Source organism: Bombus vosnesenskii, unplaced genomic scaffold (assembly GCF_011952255.1).
Source record: "Bombus vosnesenskii isolate JDL3184/JDL3185 unplaced genomic scaffold, Bvos_JDL3184-5_v1.1 scf7180000014105, whole genome shotgun sequence".
Lineage (NCBI taxonomy): Eukaryota > Metazoa > Arthropoda > Insecta > Hymenoptera > Apidae > Bombus > Bombus vosnesenskii.
Window position 1 is genome coordinate 4108060 of NW_022883371.1, and position 24262 is coordinate 4132321.

The window sequence follows — 24262 nt, forward strand, 5'->3', positions numbered from 1 at the left end:
AAAACGGCAAGAGCGCGTTTCAACATGTCCGAAGAAAGAAAAGAAAAAAAGAAAGAAAGAGAGAAAATGGGGGTGGAGGTTAGAGCATATCGTGACGATAGAGAAAGCAGCCTCGGCCGGACTACCGCATTCGTGCTGGGACGAGTTTCGAGGGAAGGCCCCGTAACCTGCCAGACTAACAAAATGGTAGGACCCAGCAGGCCTGGCTCAAAATCGAGCAACAAGTTGCTGGCCGCCTCTAACTCCTATAGGGTGTCCTAAAAATAAACCGAGGGTGACCACGTTCCTATGAAACGAACGGGGAAGCCTTCTAACGAAATAGAATACACATGTACTAACATCTTTCGTGTCCGTTTCCATGGAATCTTTTATGTACCTACTTTCGCTATTCCTTCTGTCGAACATCGTTAAATGTGTGTATATTAGATTACATATAAAAATTACGAAGAGATTACGAAGAGAAAAATTACGAAGAGTACAACTGTTTGTCGAAGTTAAATTCACTTGCAGGAAATGGTATTGCAGCTTTCGCAAAGAACAATTTCTTGCAGAAGATCGTTGGATATACGTAATATTAGATCAGGTACAAAAATTATGAGATTTTGTACGGTTCTTTTATGAAGTTAGATTAAGCTGTACGAAATGCCATTGAAGATTCTGCGAAGGATAACTTCCCGCAGAAGATTGTCGAACATATGTATCTTATTAGATGCGCAGATTAGATGCAATAGATGCATTTAGATGCAATATATAAGGAGATTTTGTACAATTCTGTTTCGAAGCTAGGTTCACTTGCAGGAAATGCTATTGGAACTTTCGCAAAGAACAATTTCTTGCAGAAGATCGTTGGATATACGTAATATTAGATCAGGTACAAAAGTTATGAAATTTTGTACGGTTCTTTTATGAACGTAGATTAAGCTGTACGAAATGCTATTGAAGATTCTGCGAAGGATAATTCCTCGCAAAAAATTATCGAATGTAATATGTATCACATTAGCTACAGAAATTACGAAGAGATCATGTACAATTGTGTGTTGAAGTTAAATTCACTTGCAGGAAATGGTATTGGAACTTTCACAAAGAACAATTTCTTGCAGAAGATCGTTAGATGTACGTAATATTAGATCAGGTACAAAAGTTATGAAATTTTGTACGGTTCTTTTATGAAGTTAGATTAAGCTGTACGAAATGCCATTGAAGATTCTGCGAAGGATAACTTCCCGCAGAAGATCGTCGAATATATGTATTTTATTAGATGCGCAGATTAGATGCAATATATAAGGAGATCTTGTACAATTCTGTTTCGAAGCTAGGTTCACTTGCAGGAAATGCTATTGGAACTTTCACAAAGAACAATTTCTTGCAGAAGATCGTTAGATGTACGTAATATTAGATCAGGTACAAAAGTTATGAAATTTTGTACGGTTCTTTTATGAAGTTAGATTAAGCTGTACGAAATGCCATTGAAGATTCTGCGAAGGATAACTTCCCGCAGAAGATCGTCGAATATATGTATTTTATTAGATGCGCAGATTAGATGCAATATATAAGGAGATCTTGTACAATTCTGTTTCGAAGCTAGGTTCACTTGCAGGAAATGCTATTGGAACTTTCACAAAGAACAATTTCTTGCAGAAGATCGTTAGATGTACGTAATATTAGATCAGGTACAAAAGTTATGAAATTTTGTACGGTTCTTTTATGAAGTTAGATTAAGCTGTACGAAATGCCATTGAAGATTCTGCAAAGGATAATGTTCCGCAGAAAATCATCGAATATAATATGTATCATATTAGCTACAGAAATTGTAAAAAGATTATGTACAATTGTTTGTCGAAGTTAAATTCACTTGCAGGAAATGATATTGGAACTTTCGCAAAGGACAATTTCTCGCAGAAGATCGTCAAATGTAGGTGCAAAAATTACGAGATTTTTGTACGATTCTTTGTTAAAAGTAGATTAACTTGCAGAAAATGGTATCGAAGGTTTCGCAAAGGGTAATTTTGATCTTTCCTTTGACGTTTTGGAGATTTTAAAAAAGAAACTCGGCCCAAACTAAGTAGAAATTTGCTTTAACTTGCAGCGAAAACAATCTTCCATCGTTTGAATAAACCAGCACTGATCGAAAAGCCAAATTGATAAATAAATGATACATCTATCTAGAAAAGACGTGCAACCAACTTGTACGCCTAATGTTAAACGTACAAAGTAACTCGAAACTTCCTGGATAATCTAATACCTACGCACAGAAAGCATCGTGTTTCATACACATAATAATCTTTCAAAATAACAGGTCCAATTACAGTCACGAAGATCACCGAAATCACGGCTTTCATTGATCAAATTAAATCGTTTGATCGAGTGAACAACTACGTACGTATACGCAGTATAACGGAGCGTATTGGATACAAAGTGGGTCGTCCAATTCGACTATCGCGACCAACCGTAACGTTTCGTCGTCTATCTAATTACCAACATCATCTGTCGATCGTACGTGAATAGAATTAATGGACGATATCGATGGAAAACACGTGGAAACAGTATCAGCTGGTGTTCGCCGTCGCGTGCGAAAATCTATTTCGTAATTGAATAATGATCGTGCCAATTAGCGGCACGCCCGCTGAATATACCGAAGCGCGATCACCGAGTCCCATATCCTTCCCATAAATATCGATATAATCAAATTTTTCCTGTTTCACGAGCACTACGAAACAGCGAAATTTTTTCTCTCATTAACCCTGCTGCGTTCTATCGTCATTTTCAACCCAACTCTACGTACCTTTCCAATGATAAAGAGTGTCTCGAGTTCGCACAAAGTACATGATTATCATCAGTATATATTTAAGTACATGATTTTTCGTTTCAATTCCATAGGAAAAATCTTCCTAAAACGTTATCCTTCCTGTTTCCTAAAATCAATTGAAAACGATGTTTGATCGAGATGGATTTACATAGAATTCCGCGATCTGGTTCTACTTCGGATCGTTCGGTATTTAACGAAAAGATAAAATGTTAAGAAAAAAAGAAAAAGGGAAATCTAAACGAACGTAACACGAATCGACGATTTGTTTTAGGTACATCGATGAAGAACGATCCGAGAAATTGTTTGATGTCCAAAGTCTAAAGTTTATCTTGGAGAATGCTACTCGATCTGGTCGGAGAAAGCGCGCTTGATAATCGAACGAGTGTCGAGGCTTCGATCGAGATACGATATCTATCGCGTGTCGCGCACATTGTCTCTATTTATCGTCGGCCAACACGCGCCGCTGCTCGCGCGACAAAAAGGAACGTCCTCGGCGTCTTCCCACGCGTTATCGTGCGACGCTAGCAGCGAGCCAACGACCGTTTTCGACGCCGCGCCGCTGAATTTCGCTCGGAGCGCTGGTTGCCAAACGGAAACCATTTGGTAGCGCTTGCATAGTGACAAAAGCGGTTACAACCGATGCAGACGGGCGAACGTAAACGTCGTCGTTGCGATCTCGTTGCCCGATTCTGACTCTCTACGACTCCGCCTTTATATTACTCGATCTCGATCTTTATGTTACATGGACGCAAAATTTTAGCTCGACGTTTCCGTGATATATTATCCGTCGTTATTTTTCTTTAAATAAATTACGGCGCACTTAAATAGAAGCTAGTTGCGCATAAATAGTAACTACAGACGATTCTTCTAAATAAATCGTAAATGTAAATAGAAATTAGTTCTGCATTATAACTACGAATGATTTTCTTAAATAAATTATAAAGGCAAAATAGGGAAACTGGTTTTACGTTATAACTACGAATGATTTATTTCAGTAAAAAAAAAAACCGCATTCTCGTTTATATTTCATTTTCCTAATTACAGTCTATATACGTCATTGCACATTATGTTATCTATATGCGATATTTCGGAAACGCAGTACAAGCTTGCAAGAATATTTATAGAGGATACGGCAATTAGTTTAGAAAATTTGAATATGAGAGAACATAGCAATGGCGATTTATTAGCATTCAAGCGGATACGTAGACGCATAGAAACTGGATAAAAATATTGCAAATATTTGTTATACTTTTATCGCGTCAGAACTTGATTGAACTTTTGCATCCGTCTAGAATCTACTATAGCGTGATCGTGCATCATATCGTTAAAAAGATAATCCTGTCGTGCCACGTTCATTACTGAAAATCTACAACCAAACGACGTCATACTACAACGAGTATTAAGATAACTAAATTAAAAACGGTATAGATATAGAATTTTTAATGAGATCCATTGAAAGTGCAAAGTATTTACTACAGATTTTAGAATAATTTTTAGTGGTTTTCCGCATACGTACATATCGTTTTCCAAATTCACCCATTTCTTGCCGTAACCTAATCTTATTAATCATATTTTATGAGCTTGAATATACATAATTATCTTTTATACTGTAACATTCAACTACAGTCGAATGTATAGCTGTATAGTCATTCATTACGAGAATCGACTTTAGTCCAAGCGTCATTACAATTCATTCATCTCTATTACCAACATATTTAAATCAATAACGATAGATATATGTACATCTCTCTCTCTCTATATATATACATATATATTAGTAAGAGGATATGAAGATTAAAGAATTATCGTTTCCTTCTAAAACTAACAACGTTTCTCAAGAATACATAGTTGAAGAGATTAATAACACGGTGTAACGATTAAGACAATTAATCACGAAATTCATACGAGTCGTGTGTTCCAAAGATCAAATAAAGATATTGCGAACTTGGTGTTCTTAATGAAATAACAAATTTCTTAATGTTTGGTCTCTGGTGAATATTAAACGTGTTGATTTAAATGACGAAACGAGCGAATACTTGTGATAGTCAGATATGTTTCACGCTCGTGTGATGATGGGCCGCTACAAGTCTAAGAAACATATCGTAACGAAGGACTTAAAAGGAACAAAAATTCGTACAAAATAGGAAAATCAATGGGTAAATTTGATTTATAAGAATTCTAAGAATTCCTCGATTAGTTCTTTAGGAATAATTTGTAGGAAAATTAACTTTCAATTCACGCTAAGTACAGAGCGCAGAACTTGCGATTACGTTCGTTTGTTGTTTATTTATTTAAGGATGGAAAACCTTGGAATGAAGAATTTCGGCCTATCTTCAACATCGATGCTATATAACGATGAACGAAGTTGTATATGCAGTTTATGCGCCATTATAGCCAGTATTGCGTAATTTCTGAGTGGCCAGCTTATCTTTATTACATCCTCGCGTTATTAGATGAAACGATACTGTAACGATCAGAGAAAAATAGCTTCCCGTTTAACCTTTTAGCCGCTCGATTCGGAATATTTCATGCGCGCTATATCACTGAATCGCGTTCGAATGGTAAATCTTACAATATATCGGTGATTCAACTCAATACGTAACAAACCGACGAATCGGGTAACACAGGTGTTAAACTATGAATACTTCTATAAATTCGTATATTTATGGAAACAATTGAGAAAACGAAATCTACATAGAGTTGCATCTTTCACTCTAAATATCGTAACAAATATCGTATATCTTGAATATTTCCTACATTCTTGCATAAATGCATAAAAATCCGCGCTCTAGTAATAACTTCTTTATATCTAAAAATATTTTCTATCGGAATCACACTTGAATGAAACAAAGACTAAACATACATCCAGAGCGAATTTTCCCCAAACGGTTAATAATATTTCGATCACGCTCGTATCACTAATTTCTCGTGTAAAGCGTGAAAACACGGAATACCGTGTAATTACATAGCCACAAAGACGTTATCAAACGCGTTTCTACATTTTATTCGAGCGAAACTTGCTCGGAAAATTCATCGATCTAACGTCATAACAAACCAAATCTCATATAGTTCATCGTTATTGTGATCCTAATAATCCTCGTTATTTTCGCATGTAAGGACCATTAGCACAAATGTATTATTTATGAAGAATTTACATAATGTATTTAATGTATTATAATATCATTCAGCTACAGCGGAACAAAATATCGAAGTTGTCAATTATCAGAGACTACCTTATTGGTCCTCGATTATAGTTCGGATTATAATTTTCAAAAGCTAAACGCCGATTCTGTGCGCTTACAAACTTTAGAAAAGATACGCGAAAGATGGAAAGAAGGGATTTTCGCAGACGATCGAAACGAACGTACCGAGACTCGAACATCGTTCGTTTCCAGGCGAACGACCAAGCAAAAAAGATACTCGTTCGCCGTTACCTAATCAGCGGAGGCTCTCGAGCGTCGAGAGGTTTTTCACTGGTACTCGCGCGATTACGAGCGAGCGCGCGCGCGCGCGCGCATACACGTACACGTGGGAGTCGCGACGCTACTCGCGAGCCAACAGAACGCACTTAAGCGCCGTGAGACGAGTTCGCGCGATAACACGGCGCTGATAACAACACCACGACGTAGGTACATTCACGTTGCTCGTTACGTCGTGTCGTGGCTATTCGCGATAGGATACATATGCCTCGCTAACTGGCCGTTACTATCCCCATTTACTTTTCTTAAGACGAACAACGAGATTCTGATATTATAAGATTAGTATAATATTACAGCTATTAGTAGTATATATATATTAGTAGTATAGTAGTATAGTAATAGTATAATATACAGCTCACGAAAATTTTTCCAGCGCTTGTAGAGGTATCTTCTATGAATATATTTATATTTAAAAATTGTATTGACTATCGTCTCGTCACCGCATTGGCAAAATTTAACACGAATCTGAAAATGTATCTGTCCGAGTCGATTCGTTCGCTTTCCTCGGTAATTGGCTATATAAAGTACAAAGATACTGTGTACGCTAGTACTGGCGAGTATCCGGATTCCTACTTTGTTACATTTGTGCTTACTTTGATTTCTTAATTAGATGTAATCCATATATTTATAAATAATATAAGAAGTACGAAGTAACCGTTAACTATAATGTATAAAGCAATTCTGTAAAAGCAAAATGCCTATCGCGCGATACTTCTATAAGGAAAAAGAGAATGTTCATGGAATTTTGCAAGTTGATCAGAAATCTGAAGCACAAGAAATTATCCTATAGTCGATCGTGTACTTCATGAAAGAGATATAGCGAGATTGTAAAATCGATCAGAGGCTAAAGTTTTTAATGCTTGAGAATACTCGAACGAATTAAGCAAAGAGGAGGAAAATGAGTATCTAAAACCGCAGTTGCAATTTCATTAAGTACTGTTTTGCTTTAGATCTAGTAGTTCCCATAGAAAAAACCTAGGTACAATATCACGTGTGATCCAGATTATGCTATTTATTTAATGTTCTAGTTCAGCAGCTCGCTATATTTCTTCCAGCGACATATTCCAACGACCATACTACCTATCTTCATTCAGTCTGTACACGGAAATCCCTTGGATAACACTTGAACTGCATGGAGGATCAAGTAACAAAGTCACCCAATTTATATCGTTCCCTTTACGATCCTAAGATTTGCAGGCACTGTGAGCCCTGAATAACACGGAATTAGTTTAATAAGACTACCGCACTGTATGTCGGTATAAATATTACATTTGAATGACTTTTTGAAACAGTTCTATCATGCGTTTAATGAGTTTTCCCTTCATGAATGATTTTAAAAAAGACATGCTAGTATTTTTTGTGTATTATATATGTAATTATTATATACGTAATAGGTAATGAAGTCAAATCGGAGTTGAAAAAAGGTCCTTTGGAAGGAACGCGGATGTGATTGGTTGTTTTTGACAGACTCAACACAATCGTAAAGTTAAGCACACATATTGGCCGAAGGTGTCGCATACACAGACAAAGCAATGTAGTGTGGCGGCACTTGACAGTAAACTTCCCAACAGTTTAGGTCGCGTGACGCACGACTCAAAGACCCTATACCTGCGGACAAGATGATTCGTACCGAATATTTCCAGCTAGCCTAAGGACCGCTATAAATCTTAGGATTTATTTTAGCTAAGGTCCTCCAAAGAGACAAACAGTCTTTGTTTATCAGTCTCGAAGTCGATCACCTACCACGGGGACACACGAGAAATCTGCTATCTCTCACGTACGATGCTTCCCGCTAGCAACACCCTCTCAAGGGCAGCTAGTATCCTTTTCCAACGACCAACACGAATTAGCCAATAAACATTAACGTACATTTCCCTCACTTTCCGAACCAAAGCTTTTCTCAACGAATCCGATGCCTTCGCATCCTTAGACACATCCCAACGCAGTCTTCTTCCGCAGCAGCATCGCGACAAAAAAGTCAGTCTATTACAGCGAGTCAACATACCACGATCGTTATACTTACACGGTTCGAGTCGAATAATTACCTAAGCTCTCGACATCTCGTGCAATCATTGTCCTCATCTCGAATCATAGCTATCCAAGCTCTAACTTCTAACCGCGCATTCGCGAACCGAATATAATCGCGAGTCCTGCGCCAAGTGTACTCATTGACATTACAGTGAATAAACATTTATCGTTGAGTAAATCTGAGTTTTCCTTCCGACCCTATCACGACATATCACCTCAGTAGCAACGCGTGACACTGAGCAATGGAAGGCAGTACGTCCCTTGCTTCTGTCTCGTCCCACGAGACTTCTTTCCATCTTTATGTTATAGATTATAAATATACCTGCATATAATTCTATTTCATCGTTTTTTCAACGCCATAACATACTTACTTTTGTTGAATTTTAATTTTCTATTAATTTTGAATCTATTCATTTTAAACGTGTTATTTAAGACCTTTCGAGACCATAACCTACTCTGGATTATTACCTATAGTTTTTCTAACATCTATGATGTCTACTAGAACCTAGAACTAGATTATACATATAAGTACGGGATCATATACATAATTTGTGTCTTGAAAATTTGAAACTATTACAGACCATGCTATTGTATCATGATTCAACTGCGCATTTATTTATAGGAAAATAAACTGATGGAAAATTTAGAGCGGAAAAAATGTGCAGAATGCTCATAATACAAAAAAATGTATAAAATATCCAAAGTACGGTATTATAATATTCATTATCATATATTATATACCTATTGTAATATTTATCGTGTAAAAGAAATCTTTGCTTAGGTTCCGTTAATTTGCATAAACACGCGCAGTCTAACGCTTGTCGCCATTGTTGCAAGAAAAATCCACTTCGAAAGTGTTAAGGGATGTTCGCAAGATCGTTGTCACGCTGGTAGTACAACGCGTTATGCGTCGGTCCGTATAAAGAGCGACACATTGCGCCAAGCCTATGCGCCGCGCGCTCCCGCCGCTGAATTAATAATCGAACTTACGTGGGTAGTTGCTCGTCTACCGGGTGTCTACAAGGCGAATGCATGCTTGACGAATCACCGACGATGGTAAGCGCCACTCGGCCATTAAAACACCGCCTAAAAATAGAAGAAAGCTGTGTTAACTTGATGGCGGTAGTGTTAAGCCTAGACGATGATGAATTGATCGTGATAAGAAACCAGGTAAAAACTGTATCGCTGGCACCTTTCTCAGGTACTTAGGTAGTCAAGGATGATAAGCAAGGGCTGATAAATTGACGCGTTATGTGCACGTAATTGTGAAAGTCGCTTAAATAGCAAGTGTAGAAAAAGTGAACTTGTTATTCACTTTAATCTTACTCGCACACTATTGTCTTGAATGAATAAGCAACAACTGAAGCGTATAATATAGTTGGAAGTACCTATGTTTCTTATAGTACTAAATACTTGTGCGTAATTTGAGTAATTAGTACGAACATTAAGCGAAAAATAGATCGTACCTTTTCTAAAAAAGAGTAAGAACGTCTTGGTAGAGACTTAAATATGAATAAATTAGACATATTAGAATATCTAGTTCTAAAAGGATTGTACTCTACCGATATTGATAATTTAATTATAACATAATTGATCGAAATTTCTCAATTGAAATTGATATCGAACATCAAAAGACATTTCGCTGTGTCTAATATAAAAGAGCGAAACTAAATAATCTGTCGTATGTTACTTATAATTCCTATATATCTAAAACGAATAGTAAACAATTCCAAATCATGCTTAAAAACATACTATCTAGGAATAAGAATAAGAAAACATCCTAACGAAATTCCAAATTAACAACATTTATACATAGATTATGTGTCGAAAATCTCAAAACTATGCTAATTGTCAAACAAAGATTGTCTGCTTCACGCGCGAACAGTAATAAAATTACTACGTATAAGTGACGCTTCTTCCATGACATGAATGGATATTAAGCACTCGAAGAACGCATAGTTTGTCTACAACTCACTGTTAAGATTCATGTTACAAATTCAGCCGGTTGATCCAGCGGGGCGGTAAAAGAGTACGATATCGGTCGAGAATACACGAGCAACGTGAAAAATTTATAAATCCATAGTGTCGGTTACACGAATGGATTCCGAACAATACATATCAAACGCCATATCGTATGAAAGATTCATCGAGTTCTCGCTTTCGAACGACTCAAATGAAAATCAAATAGAGATAAATAAAAAAGACAGAAAAAAATAGTAGAGTCGATTTTTCGAAAGGTCGAAAACGAAACATATAGGTATGGATATTCCTTTCATACGTAATCGAGGCATCACTATTATATGCGACTGACACGCGATTAATCTTTTACGTACACAGGCATCTACTGCGCATTATAAAATGCATATACTGTCTTGGAAAACCGATAATTCATTTACATATAATTAATACATTTACACATAATGATATGTAAGTACATATACGAAAACATAGCACTCGTACAGGACGATATGATTCGTCAAGATTTACGAGTAGTTAATAATTCGAATTCATTTCGCTTCTCGTTTCGTAATTGGTTAGGTTTAAAAACTGTGTTAGATTTCCACCAATAGAGTCTTAGAAGAGAATAATAGCAACAAACATGGCGGATAATGAAGAAGAAGAATATAGTAAACGAGTTCCCAATCTCCGAAATGGACTTGAGAATGTCTCCAAGTACGCTAACCTAAAACATCGATTATTTAAAAAACTACTTATCGGATGAAGATGACCCTTATATAAATAAACATGACAAACGGTAGAGAATGTTACGTAGAAAACGTTACCTTGATATCATAATTCGATCCTGAGTTATTAAATGGTCACTTTTTCCACGAGACGACTGCTCGAACTCGGTTCTCCTGGTCTCTCTCGAGGGAACGCGCGCACACGTCAAAACTACTCGAACGCATATTCTATTATAGCTTTATGTACAACTAATTCACTACAAAATGTCACTTTTTACATTTCTCTTTATCACTTATCAATACCTATTAGTTATCAATCGATTAACTAAACCCAATTAGTCGTAATCTAGAAACTACACGATAAACTAGATCGAAAAAGTTAAGATGGCTATCGTATGATGCTTCTGTAAGTTACTCGATATTCGATTTCCCACTGCTATTAATCGATAACTAGCAAAGGATGTAAGGTCGATGCGCGAGATGTATCGATTCTCGTATTCATGCAATACCATATGCAATACAGAGCGGCTTGCAACACTGATTGCTTTTGACAGATAGCTTATACGATATTGGAATAATAAAAAAGAATTGTCGTGAATATTGAATATTATTCGATCTTACGTGTGAAACAATACCAACAATTCCATGCAACGTTGTCAAGCTTATTGTTTCGCAGTTGCAGAATCCGGCGGGTTTCGATCGATTTTCTAATATTCACTATCGATAATCTTCGATGTGATGTTTTCAGCTATAACATACGGTATGTATAACACCACACGTTTCCCTTTATCTCTCTTTATGTTGTTTACTCGGTACATTAGCCATTATTCCTGCATAAATGCGTGTTAACTGTCTCTTAATCTATCCACCATTTCTTCGTAACCTCAAACGTGATTTACGAGCAGAAAGGATGGTATAAATCATAAATATGATACAGCAATGATTTACTGAGTTGAATAAGGGAAGGTAAATTATTATAAGTATAATAAGGTATATTTTTAAACTGAATTGATAAATTTAATGTAATTGTTTTTTAGCGACAATCTAACCTAGTAGATACACTCAATTTTCTCATTTAAGAGGTTAGTGTAACTTTCTATTTTCTAGTATCTCAAAATTTCAAATATTGTACGCTAGATTATGTTTCTCTAGATTTTGATCACATGGTTTTATTTACAGTTTCCGGCTCGACTCGTTCGACAGAGAATAAACGCGTGACGTTTTTGTTAATCTTCGAAAGTGACTCATCATAGAAACGATTTCAACATTTGATAGAAGATTTTGAAGCGGATCCTGACGTACCATTAGATCCACGAAGAACGCGCCACGCCCTGCTTTCGACGTTGCCGTGTCCGCGATGGACGGCCCGCATAATGAGAAACACGAATCAGTGGCCTCATCGTTCTCCCGTATCTTTAGTCGCGTGCGCTGCGACTCCGTGCGCGTTTGCCTTTGCTTATCGCGTTCTTGCGCAGCTTTAATTAGCTAGCCGCCATCTCTTGGTCGCTATGCTACTTCTACGTACTTGCTTGTTCCTTTTATTTCTTTTGCAGTCATATATCTTCGCTCATAACCATAAAGATGGTACGGCGACGCTTCGAAGCATATATCAACAAAACACGTGCGAATTAGATGGACCATAGAATGTGCTTGTTAAGATACCAACGCAGTTAAAAGACATACACACAGGTTTCGTCATTTCGTAATACTGTTATTACACAATCAGTATCGGATTCTAAAATTAAATCAGCTCTCATCCCAGATTTGTCACGTGTAGATTGTCGTGTAAACCGAAGTAACAAAGTTAAACATGTCGCGTTTGAATCATTTGGAAATTTAAAATAACGAAAGATTACTTTAAACAGAATCCTGATGGCAGTGTTAAGGAGATTAAGGAGGTTACTTTAAAAGCGTGCACTACAGCAGCGACAACGACGACGAAGAACAAAGGAGAGCATTGCTTATGCAGGGGAAAGAAGGAAAAGGAGGGGACATGCCATAAGCTGCGTACCCGCGGCACGCCATCTACATCGGCTTTGTGTATTTCATGGTTGCGCAATAGCGCGCGACTCGAGAAAGCCGAGCGCGCGACGCACGCTGGCATTTTTGCTTTTGTACGTCGGTCATAGGGTTGCGCACAACACTTCGTCCAACAATTGATTGCGCTTCAAAGGGAGGCGAAACTCGAATCGGACGGCGAAAAGGGAGAAGGGGAAAAGTGAAGTCGTAAAAGAGGGTACGCAACACCCATCCCGCGACAAACCGTACCGAACAAGGGCACAGAAGGCAAGAGAGACGGATTACCAACATTACAGTCAAACGGAGAACAAAGGGGGAAGGGTGTAAAGAGAGAATGGAGGGAGGACGGAAGACGCAGACAAAGAGACGAAGAAAGAGGAAAGGTGCATGCGATGAGAAAGGGTGGGGAAGAGGAAAGGAAAGGAAGATCGGTCTCTTGGTGCAGAGCGTAGTGGTTATAAAGAGAAGCGGCATCGCTGCACGGCTACTTGGCTCTCCAGGGCCAGGATATTTCAATACCGACGGTGGTCGGCCACCGCCGACGTGGCTACGAAGAGGGGAAATGCTTGTGACGATGTGCGCTTGTACATATATATATATATAAATGTATATATGTAAATGGTGTATATATGTACTTCCCCTTGTACCCCTCACCCACGTGCCCGCCCTACGCGACAGCACATACGCGGTATATACGGCTTTACACACCCGTGGGCGTTAAAGAGAAAGAGAGAGAACGAGATATGACCGGTGGCACGGTAGCGCGCTCCGCTATTCGGGTTTCCTGCACGAGGGGAAGAGTGTGATGGGGAGGGAGAGAATTTGCTGTCTCTGTTTGAACATACACAGAGGGGGAAAGTTGCGGCAAAACGGAAAGGCTGTTGTCGAAGGGGAATACAGGGACGCGCGCGGCACGGCGATGGGGACCTCGAACTGAACCGTCGACCGACGATCGTCCGTGAGCCCGCCTTCTCGACGAGTCGAGGGGAACGGACGTGGGCTGTGCCACTCGTCGATTGGTCGCCGTGCTCAGCGGGGTTAGAAGCGTTGGTAGCGCCTCGAGAATCCCACCAATCGAGCGCCACTGTCGTGGCTTTTTTATCCTGCTATTTGCGCCGAAGGACGGAGAAGAGCAGAGGTTCCCCCATCTGGCTCTCTCACTCCTTTTGTATCCCTCTCCTTTTCCTTTGCTGAACCGCTCTCCCTATGTGTTCGTCGGCACGGAGAGGACACTCTCGTTTCGGGATCCGTTGAGGTTGCACACGTTTTCACGAACAGTGCCGCCGGTTTTACTGCGACGCGCTCTATTCTACGTTGATCGTACTCGATACCGTGTGTTATCATTCCGGCGAGTTTCCGATTTTTGCGAATAGTCCGTTCGAAAACGTCTGTTTATTATAAAAGCATCGTATGCGATGCCGTGCGGTAGTGTTATGTAGTGTGTGACAGTACGTCGCAAGAGGATACAGTGTTGCCAGATCGTGGGCGCGAATCGACACGGCAAAAGCGGTACCTTGATCGCTTGAAGCATCGTGATTAAATCACGCGTGTGTTTCTAGAAGGACACATCGATCGATTCGTTTTGTTTGTGATAACAAGTGATAAACGTAACGACGGCATAGTCGATTCTCGAGTTAATCGGGTAATACGCCAGTGACATTTGGTGCGGTGCTATCGACGAAATAGAGTTGGCAACGTTGCATCGACTGGTCTCTCACACAAATATACGCATACACGTACCTAGAAGGGAACTTGGGGTGGCTGGCTAGCAGGCAGGCGGCAGGCAGGCAAGCAGGCAGGCAGCTTTCTTGTTCCGAGGACGGCGCTCCTGGTCGCGCCGTCTCTCTTTTCTACCTCCATTGCGCTTGCTCTTCTCTCCCTCTTCTCCCCACCCTTCTCGTCCTCGGTCACTCAATCACACTCTCCTTCTTTTGCTTTCTCTATCTTTCTCTCTCCGTTGTATGCGCGGCGCACGTACCGTTGAGAGTTTCTCCCTTCCCCTTCTGATACTCTTTCTCTACCGTTACCCCCTCCCCTCCTAACCTCGAGCGGGTCGGGCGAGTCCACTAAGCTTGCGAGGGGAGTTCGGCAGACCTCGGCTCTAGTCGGCCTCGATCCGCAGAATGTGCTAGACGCTGTGAGTCGATCGCTCCAGTTTTTACATATTCGTATATAGACAGACTCAACGCCGTTCACGAGGCTTTAAAACGTCCTATTGCACTTCGTACACGGATCCACGAGTTTCCAGTGCCTATATCGACGTTAGTTTTCACCATCAGTTTCGGACGCACTCGATCAGCGTATATCCGTACGACGGCCATGTTTGGTGTTTACGAGGTGAGGGGGAATTGCTGACGTCACGAACCCCGATCTTGCACGAAGGGAGTAGCAGCACCAGCAGAAGCAGAAAACGTGTGTTGCCGGCCAACACCAGGCACCACTATAAGTCTCGATACCAATTCGGAGACGAGACACACAAGTCAAGCGTACTCGTATTCCTCGACAAATATCGTACGCAGATTTATCCGTAAGGTGAACACACGTAGAAGAAACTCGCGGCGCGCAAACTGTGCCGCTTGAAATTCCCTTCCCGATGGGACGTGCGTGTACGCCGACTTCGCTCGTGTTCGCCGGTCTTGCCGCGACTACTGGCCTTTCAAAAAACATCGGTCGCATTGCCGCCTCGCTGCTGAAATAGCAGCCACTCTAATCACCAGTCGGTCGACTCAGTCCCGATCAGTGCGAAAAACATCGAGCAATGCCGAGTCTTCTCGTATACGAGACAACACGTGTTTATTGTGTTTACACGGTGTGTCATCTCGATTAAATTAGAGCATCGTGGTCAGATTACGGCATAGGTACATATGGTGTTACGTTACTCAGTGTGGTTTTTTAGTGACACCCTCCACTCTCTTATTGGATATATTAACAGCTTTTATTACGGATCTAACGAACAAGGATTAAAAACATGGATCTAGGTGACAGAGTTTACGCCGCGGAACGGATTATAAAGAAGAGGGAAAAGCGGGTAAGAGAAATGCGAACCGTCACCAGCAGATAGCGCCACTACATGGAATCTGTTTGTCTACGCGTCGTTGCCGGTTCCTCCTCCCCTCTTCGTGATCTTTCTCTTTCCCACCTCTATCGTTTCGACAATTCTGCCCCTCCCGTTGCGATTTCTATCATGTACGATGGTCTCGATATCTCTCATCGAACTCGAACAGGCACGTTTTATTGGTACATTAACGTTTTATAGGAAATACTACGTTTATTTATTTCGTTATATTGTAAATATGCCTTTAAATATCTATGCATTACCGCGTGCCTTTTCGGGAAAAATAAATGTTATGATAATTTTCTTTTTCTTTTTAGTTTTTAATTTTCAAACTCATTATTCATTTAATTTATTCGAATTCTATTAATTGATACTTTTATTACAATTTACTACGATTTATTGAAACACTTAATGGAACTTTGTAATAAATGAAAGGATTACTAAATTTCTAATCAATTTGTGAAACTTATTGCTTGCTAATTAACCCAAACAATGTTTTCTTCTGAAAGATAAATGGGTCATAACTATATATGTAGCGTATAACACGTGATAGTAATTGGAAGTCTACAAATATACTTGAATTTCTGATTAACTTAATTTTACAAAAATTTTTTAATTCTCAGTTGACAATCGTTTCATTTCCTTATATCACGACTTATGATGGCACAAACTAAAATATCGGAATTTCATAACATTCAAAATTCGCGCCAGAGATATTATAACATGTTCGTAATCATATTCACACCATATGAAGGTGATTACACAACAGTCTATTATTCTTGTCCAAACTTACAAATTCAATATTTCAATTAAAAACGCGCTGACATTCAGGTTTCAAGTGGAGAATTCTCCAAATAATCTCGCATTAAACTTATAATAATATTGATTGATTTATTATTGCACCAATATCTGTGATATGGTTGTTTGAAAACGGTCGCGATTTATGCAAGAATTTATGCGTTTTTACCGTGACGGTGATCTTCGGAGTAACGACATGGTCTCGGCTGGCAACGTTGTAAATCGACATAAAACACGCGAGATTTCTCAGCTGCGAGCGGCTCATGCGCGATAAAGCAACGTGTCCTATACCTGCACAGTTATGTCATTGTTTTCCAACTGTCAGACTAGCTGCGCACCTAGAGCGGTCGGCATGCTTTCGTTCGTTGGCCGACGGCCAATAGGTGAGCCGTATCAGCGGTTCTCGTGGAAGTCAACGCCGCCCGTTTTATCGACCGTACGCTCCTACGGAGATGGATTCGAAAATCCGTCGTTCCGACGCAGACGCGCGAAACGGATCTTTGCAATCGGCCACATTCTGACATCGTGATCAACGATGACTGGCGCCAAGGGTCTTTTTATCGGTCGACGTATTCAAACAACCACTCATACATAATACATAACTATTATGTTTGTTATATAAAAATTCTATAAAAATAAGAAATTAAATTATGTATCAGATGTGTTCGTCATAAATTATGCCCGTATATAGTAAAACAAAGAGGATAAAGTCGTAGTCATTGTAGATCTATTTTTTATCATTTTATGTGATATCGAAATTGTACAATTCTTAAAATTACGTAAAAATTAAAAATTTAATCATGTATCAAATATCCTTTTGCAAAATGATATCTGCATATAGTGTATTAATCCATTAAGAATAAAGTAGTGGGATAATGTAGGAAAATTGCGTAAACGTAATATTATTGAAAAAATAAGTTAAATAAATTATAAAGATTATCGTTTTACGAAAATATAATAAATATGGCGTTAACACCACGTTGATTTTTAATGAGTTATTAGAAAAATTGTGTATCAAGTACCCTCGTGACAAATTTTCATCTGCATATAGTACGTATGTTAATATGAAAAGGATAAAATCGTACATCGTAGTCATAGTCTTATCTCGATTTCTCATTGCGTCTATGTCATAGATCTGCAAGATTTGGAAGAGTGCAATGTGCATTGCACAATTCAGTAGAGATTGTAAAAATCTTCTGGTTTCTATTAAAACGCTTCTCTCTTTTTTCTTTTGGTAAAAGCGTCGTACCGGGAAATGGAGGGACGATTTAGGGGATGATGTTTCGTTAGGCTACTTCCAGATGGAGAAATGATACAATTCCTGCATCTTGGTTATCTTTCAATACATAATTCGTTAGGTTTATGAGTAATTCATTAGGGAATAATTTTGTTGATAGTATGATATTGGGTATTTTTATCTGATTTAAGTACTAATTATATTAATATCGTTCCTCTTGTATAAATATCATAAGCGATATATATGTGTATTATAGTAATTCATTGAATGTAAACTAATTTTATAGATGATGAATCAAGTTTAGGATACTACTTTTTGTTACTCTACATTCACGATCTTAACATAAAGAGAGTAATAATTTGTGCATATTAGTACTCCTTGGAGTTTCTTATAAACATTTATTTTACAATAGTTAGATTTCCATTCTTTATGCTTGCACATGTAATATAGCTGCAAAATATTACACTAAAAATACTGTTTTTTTTTTTTTTTTTAGAAGTACTTCGTGTAGCATTGATATAGATGAGCTTCTAAAAAATTTTAATTATTATTAAAAATATAACATAAAAATAATAACACGCCAATAAAGATACTTCATTTTTGAACTGAATCAATTAAAAATATCGGATCTGTATCTTCGTGAGGTGTATAATTGCCGGATTCACATCCGTATTTTATTCTTATAGTTATGAATTATTTGTCATAAGTGAATGATTTCTGTTTCTGCCAGGGCAAAGTAGAGTACTTCGTAAAATGGAAAGGATGGAGCAAAAAGTAAGTTAAAAGTACAATTGATAAAGTTGTTAACAGGTTCATTATCATTAACAGATTATGAATGTAAGCGTTTTCACTTTTTACAGACACAACACATGGGAACCCGAAGAAAACATTTTAGACGTCAGGTTAATTGAATTATACGAAGAAAGTCAAAAAGGTGGAGATGTGACTGCAAGGAGACCTAGGCGGAGGGATACTAGATATAACGTAAGTAATTTATTCGTATTCGCAATTCATGTTCGCAAAATATATGATAATATATTACTGTGTACTGTAGTACATACTGCATATTTTCTAATTCAAATTTTCAAAATTAAATTATTGACATTACATTTAAATGCGTTTCTAATTAAATGTGTGGAAATGGAAATTATTAAAAATTAAGCTTTCATTCAATTATATTGAAACCTTTTTCATTCTTAGCAGTAAGAATTATTGTATTTTCTTTTATAATTTTTAATGTAAAATTGTACAAATATTTCAATAAAATAAACCATTTTTATAATTCACAGGAACACGTTTTGGCTAACTTGGTCGTCGAGGAAGAGCCCGGCGGAGACGAGAGAGTTGGAGAAGATAGTCAAGACGAATCAACTATCGGTAGCACCTCCGCGCCTCGCCTAAATCCCGTTGCACCTGACGAAGATACGCTTCCGAGTTCCGTCGATGGGCACGAATCGCCAACAGCCCCAGAATTATCTGCATCCGCGTTCAGTGTTGATTCAGATTGTTCCAATAGTAGTATAGACAGTCCTCTACTGCCTAGGAGAGAACCGACTGGTACGAAAAGAAAGGCCGAGGTTCTCAGCAAAGAATCGGGAAAAATTGGTGTTACCATTACTACGAGCAGTCCAAGCAGTGGTAGTGGAAGTCCTCCTCCAAACAAAATACCTCGACTATTGCCCCTGAAGAGTAATCCAACGTCTCCCTCTTATCACGTAAGTATTCGTTCATTCCTCTTCTTCTCTTCGTCTTATGGAGTTTATCTATAGAGTTTAATCAGTGCTAATCTATATTTTGAATTTATAGATAGTTAACAAAGTGTTCAATTATATACAATGAATCACAGAAGTGTCCATAATTTCGAAATCTATCAAAAATTTGTAGCATATATTATAATAAGGACAAAAAATAATAAAATAAATAAGGAATACATTGAAATAAATTCTAAAATAATAAACATATGATTGTAAATACGTTGCAGAGTCACAAGGTAAACGGCAGGAGGCCGTCATCGTCAAGCGTGAAGTCGACACCGGAGGAACCGCTGCCAGCGGTGCCGACGACACCAGCTCCAGCGGTGCAAGAGAAAAAGCGTGCCGAGGCTGACGTGCCTCACGGTCCTCCACCCTCGCTGCCGCGTGCACCGCCAGCACCTCTTTCCCCTCAGATAGACACGCCTTTGGAACAGCCTACCAAAAAGAGGCACTTGTCTGAGCAAAAACAAGAGAAGTCGAACGGAGCTGTGACAGTAGACGCGAACGGTCACAAGTCACCTAGCCCTACGGATTCATATACAAACAACAACAGGTTACCGACCGTCGTCAATGGGCATCATAGTCATAACAATAGCAACAATCATAACAACAGTAATAGCAACAATAGCAATACATCGAGCGTGAAGCAAACGGAAATCTCGAAGACCGACATGTATGTCCCTCTTTCAAGTCCTGGTACGGATTACTGGCACGCGCGGAATCCAGTTGCCGATCAGGTGTTCATTACAGACGTGACGGTAAATTTGAAGACCGTTACCATCAGGGAGTGCAAGACTGAAAAAGGATTCTTCCGGGAAAGGGATCCAAAGAGCGATATCTATTAACGATCTTTAAATAAGGACGCTTTAATGCGAATTTCTAATACTGAACCAGCTTGTAAATATAAATTATTTTCACACGTTGAAGTGTAGAGTCGAAAATACTGAACACACATATATATATATATATACGTATATGTATGTATGTATATATATGTATATATGTATATACGTATATGTATACTTATATTATATGTCGGAGATGAAAGGACACCGGAGCCTTCCCTCTGGAACTTCGGGAAAATCCGTAAAATTGTAATTAAAGCTTACAGTTTGTGATTAAACAACTTACCGTCATTCTACCCAATTGTACTTGTTGGCGATCGGTTATAATAAACTTGGGCTCAAGGCGACCATCAGCCGCCAAATGTAGCCGCGGTCAACGGGACGGGCACTTCTAACAAAGGTACGAAGGGATAGTATGACCCTCATTAAAAAAATACCCTTAGAGGTACCTGACAGTACAACATGCCAACAGTTCCTTCGGACAATGAATACCGGATGTTGAGGCACTTACATAGCACAAATCCAGTTAGCCCGAAGATCCGCTATAAAACCTGGGTTTTTTCGGTAATTAAGATTCTTCAAACGGACAAGCAGTCTTTGCCCCAAATTGGCCAATTGACAGCGACGTCAATTTCGCTTACTTTCGGAACGAGGGCTATACTCGACGAATCCGATGAACTCGTGTCCGTGGATACATCCCATCATAGCTTTCCTCAGTGGCATCATCGGGACGAAAATTCATTCTTTCTTGAGATCTGATCGACGAAGGGAGTAGCGTCTTACGATCGATGAGTAGTACACGTTTCAGTTAGAGCAAGTATATCTATTCTCCCGTTGACCGTGGATTCGTTATCGAGCCAACGTCGCTAGTATCGCAAGTGCCCAACCACCAAACGGTTGATCGTCGAATCGGTAGTATTACCAGGCCGTACCTTTGTTATAACCCCGTGATGGCCCATTCCAAGATCTAGCAAACGCCCACAACTCTATTCCTGACGCTTCTCCGACATATATATATAAGGACTTTTTCTAAAAAAGTAAAACGGACTCTTTTTTGGTGATTGCGAAGAGGATGGTCGAGGTTATGTGTAATTACAAAGAAATTGTTCAACTCGCAGTTTCCTAGAACAAGATGTTACGTGAACCTAAAATTGGACGTGGATTTGATTGGGGACAAAAATTCGAACGGTCAGTTCCGGCATGTCGAATAGAAAATTATCGTGTAAGTCGGCGGATAAAAGATAATAAGACTATCGTTATGCGACAAATAAACGCGAAAGAACAATGGTACACGAGTCACTGTCACGTCGTGGCATACACTTGTACATTTTAAAGACGCTTGATAGACCGTAAACTCTGTGTACGAAAATCAGACAAAAAAGAAAATGCAAAAAGATCTGAAAGAAACATTTTAGAGGATAAATAACATTTTCTCATTGATTGCATTTCCGCTTGTATTAGAATTCTGCAGAAAAAAAAAAAAAAAGGATAAAGAATGGTGGAATACCATTGTAAATTAGTTAATTTCAAATTTTAATATGATAAAATAGTACAGATCTGGAAAGAAATATTTTTCTAATTCATTTTTAGAATAATCAAAGCAGCTTCGTAGAAGCGTTTTAAGAAAATACGAAAAAAATGAATTTTCGAGTATATAGAAACAAAAGTAACAAAAAAGGAACTAATGTTATCTTGATGACGTATTTCTCAGCATTATGATATTATATTGTATTTAACTGATGAATATCACACTCATTTCTTTTTCTCTTTTTCTTAGCGAGTAATATTTTGTCACAAGAAGAAATGAAAAGAGGTATACCATTCGTTCGTAGATTTTAGATTTGTTTAGAGGCACGAACGCATTATTGATTTTTTTTCTTTTTTTTTTTTTTTTTTTTTTTCAAGTTGTTATAGCATCACACTCACACAAACAGACCTACACACACGTACACATACAGTTCAATGCACAGTGACAAACAAGCTGAAAAAGGGAAGCAAAACGATGTACGTTATCAACAACGTAGTACATGATAACTTTATAATCTATATAACATGTTTTATATCGGTTGTCGGTGTTTTTGTTACGAATCGATTAAGTATTGTTTAAACGTGTTAGATGTTGCATTTTTTTTTTATACCTTCAAAGGTATCTTTTCTTTCATTTCCCTTTTTTTTCCACTTGAATTTAAGGACTGACTGCGTATTATACGTTTTCATACACGCGACATTTAATTCCAACCATATATATATATATATATATACTTACGAATATGTATTTCGAGAAATATTTATGCATATCCTTGAGAGAGCGCCATTTTATTTTTTTAAGATGGGTTGTCGACGTGTATTCACCAAATAGGAATGTTCCTACCTCGAAAACGGTCATCTTGAACAGAGAATCGAGTACAACCAAATTCTAACGATCTTCTATCCAAACAATGTAATTAATTAATTAATGTCGTTAAACTTCCTCAAAGATTGACTCTATTCTCTTCCTTTTATTTTATTTTATTTTATCTTTCTTTCTCTTTTTAACTTCCGCTGCACCGTACATTTGGCGCCGCGTGTGCACCAATTTCGGAACCAGTAAATTCGTGATACAGTTAATTGTATAAGCGTAAATCTTAAAAGGAAAAAAAATACATATACGTTGCTTATTTATTCTAACTAATATAAAGGAAGAAAAGTTTTTTTTTTTTTTTGGTTTTTACATTCTTAGTATAGTATTAGAGACTATGCGCGCGATACGTCCCATTTTACGAGAAAAGGAAAAATTTTCTTCTCTGTCGTACATTAAAATTGATTAACTGTATAATTTAAAATGATAAATCGACGATACATTAGTAATAGATGTTTAATATTTCTTCTTTTTTTTTCCCGATTGACTATGTACGATCTATTTCCAAGCGAGAAGCAGAATTGTAACGGTTTATCTTTTTAAACGAGAAAAAAGAATGGGACTATTTGTGCGCAGTTAGGTCGCGCGATTTCTTGCAATTCGCGTTTGCAAGGAATTTTAAATACGCGTTTATTAAATTGTTGTGTAATGTAAACCAATACACTCTGTATATTGAGAGAGAAATATTCTGTAAAAATTGTAAATAGTTGAACACTTACAATTCTATGATAACGGAGCGATTTTAGAGCGAGAGTGAGAATGAAACAAAGGGAGAGAGAGAGAGAGAGAGAGAGAACGCGTAGCTTTAGACCTTTCAGTTTATCATAATTGTAAATAGAGAAACGGAAAGCAAGAAACCCCTTTAAGTTGTAAATGTAAGAATCGCAGAACTGCTGATCTAGGAGAAAAATCCTTTTTAGCTTTAGAGACTTTGAGATAGACTGTGCGCGTACCTTCAATATTGTTTCTGTACTTATAGAAATATTCAGATTCTACTTATAACGATTTAAAAAAAAAAAAAAAAAAGATGAAGTCAACACAGATACACACACACCGACACAAGGAAAAAATGTGAAAAGATAACCCAGCGATTACGCAGGCATATACGATATGAACCCCGGTAGTACCAAATTTAAACGGTAATTTTAGTTCTGTCTGG

At 38.2% G+C, this 24262-nt stretch overlaps 1 protein-coding gene across 1 annotated transcript; it reads left to right on the forward strand.

Moving 5' to 3' along the window:
• Positions 1-14193: 14193 nt before the first annotated feature.
• Positions 14194-20786, forward strand: LOC117239638 (polycomb group protein Pc-like). The gene is made up of 5 exons (XM_033505360.1): positions 14194-16044; positions 18837-18880; positions 18967-19090; positions 19396-19821; positions 20088-20786. The coding sequence occupies exons 1-5, from the start codon at positions 15985-15987 to the stop codon at positions 20703-20705; spliced, it is 1272 nt and encodes a 423-aa protein (XP_033361251.1). The 5' UTR covers positions 14194-15984; the 3' UTR covers positions 20706-20786.
• The last annotated feature ends 3476 nt before the right edge of the window (positions 20787-24262 follow it).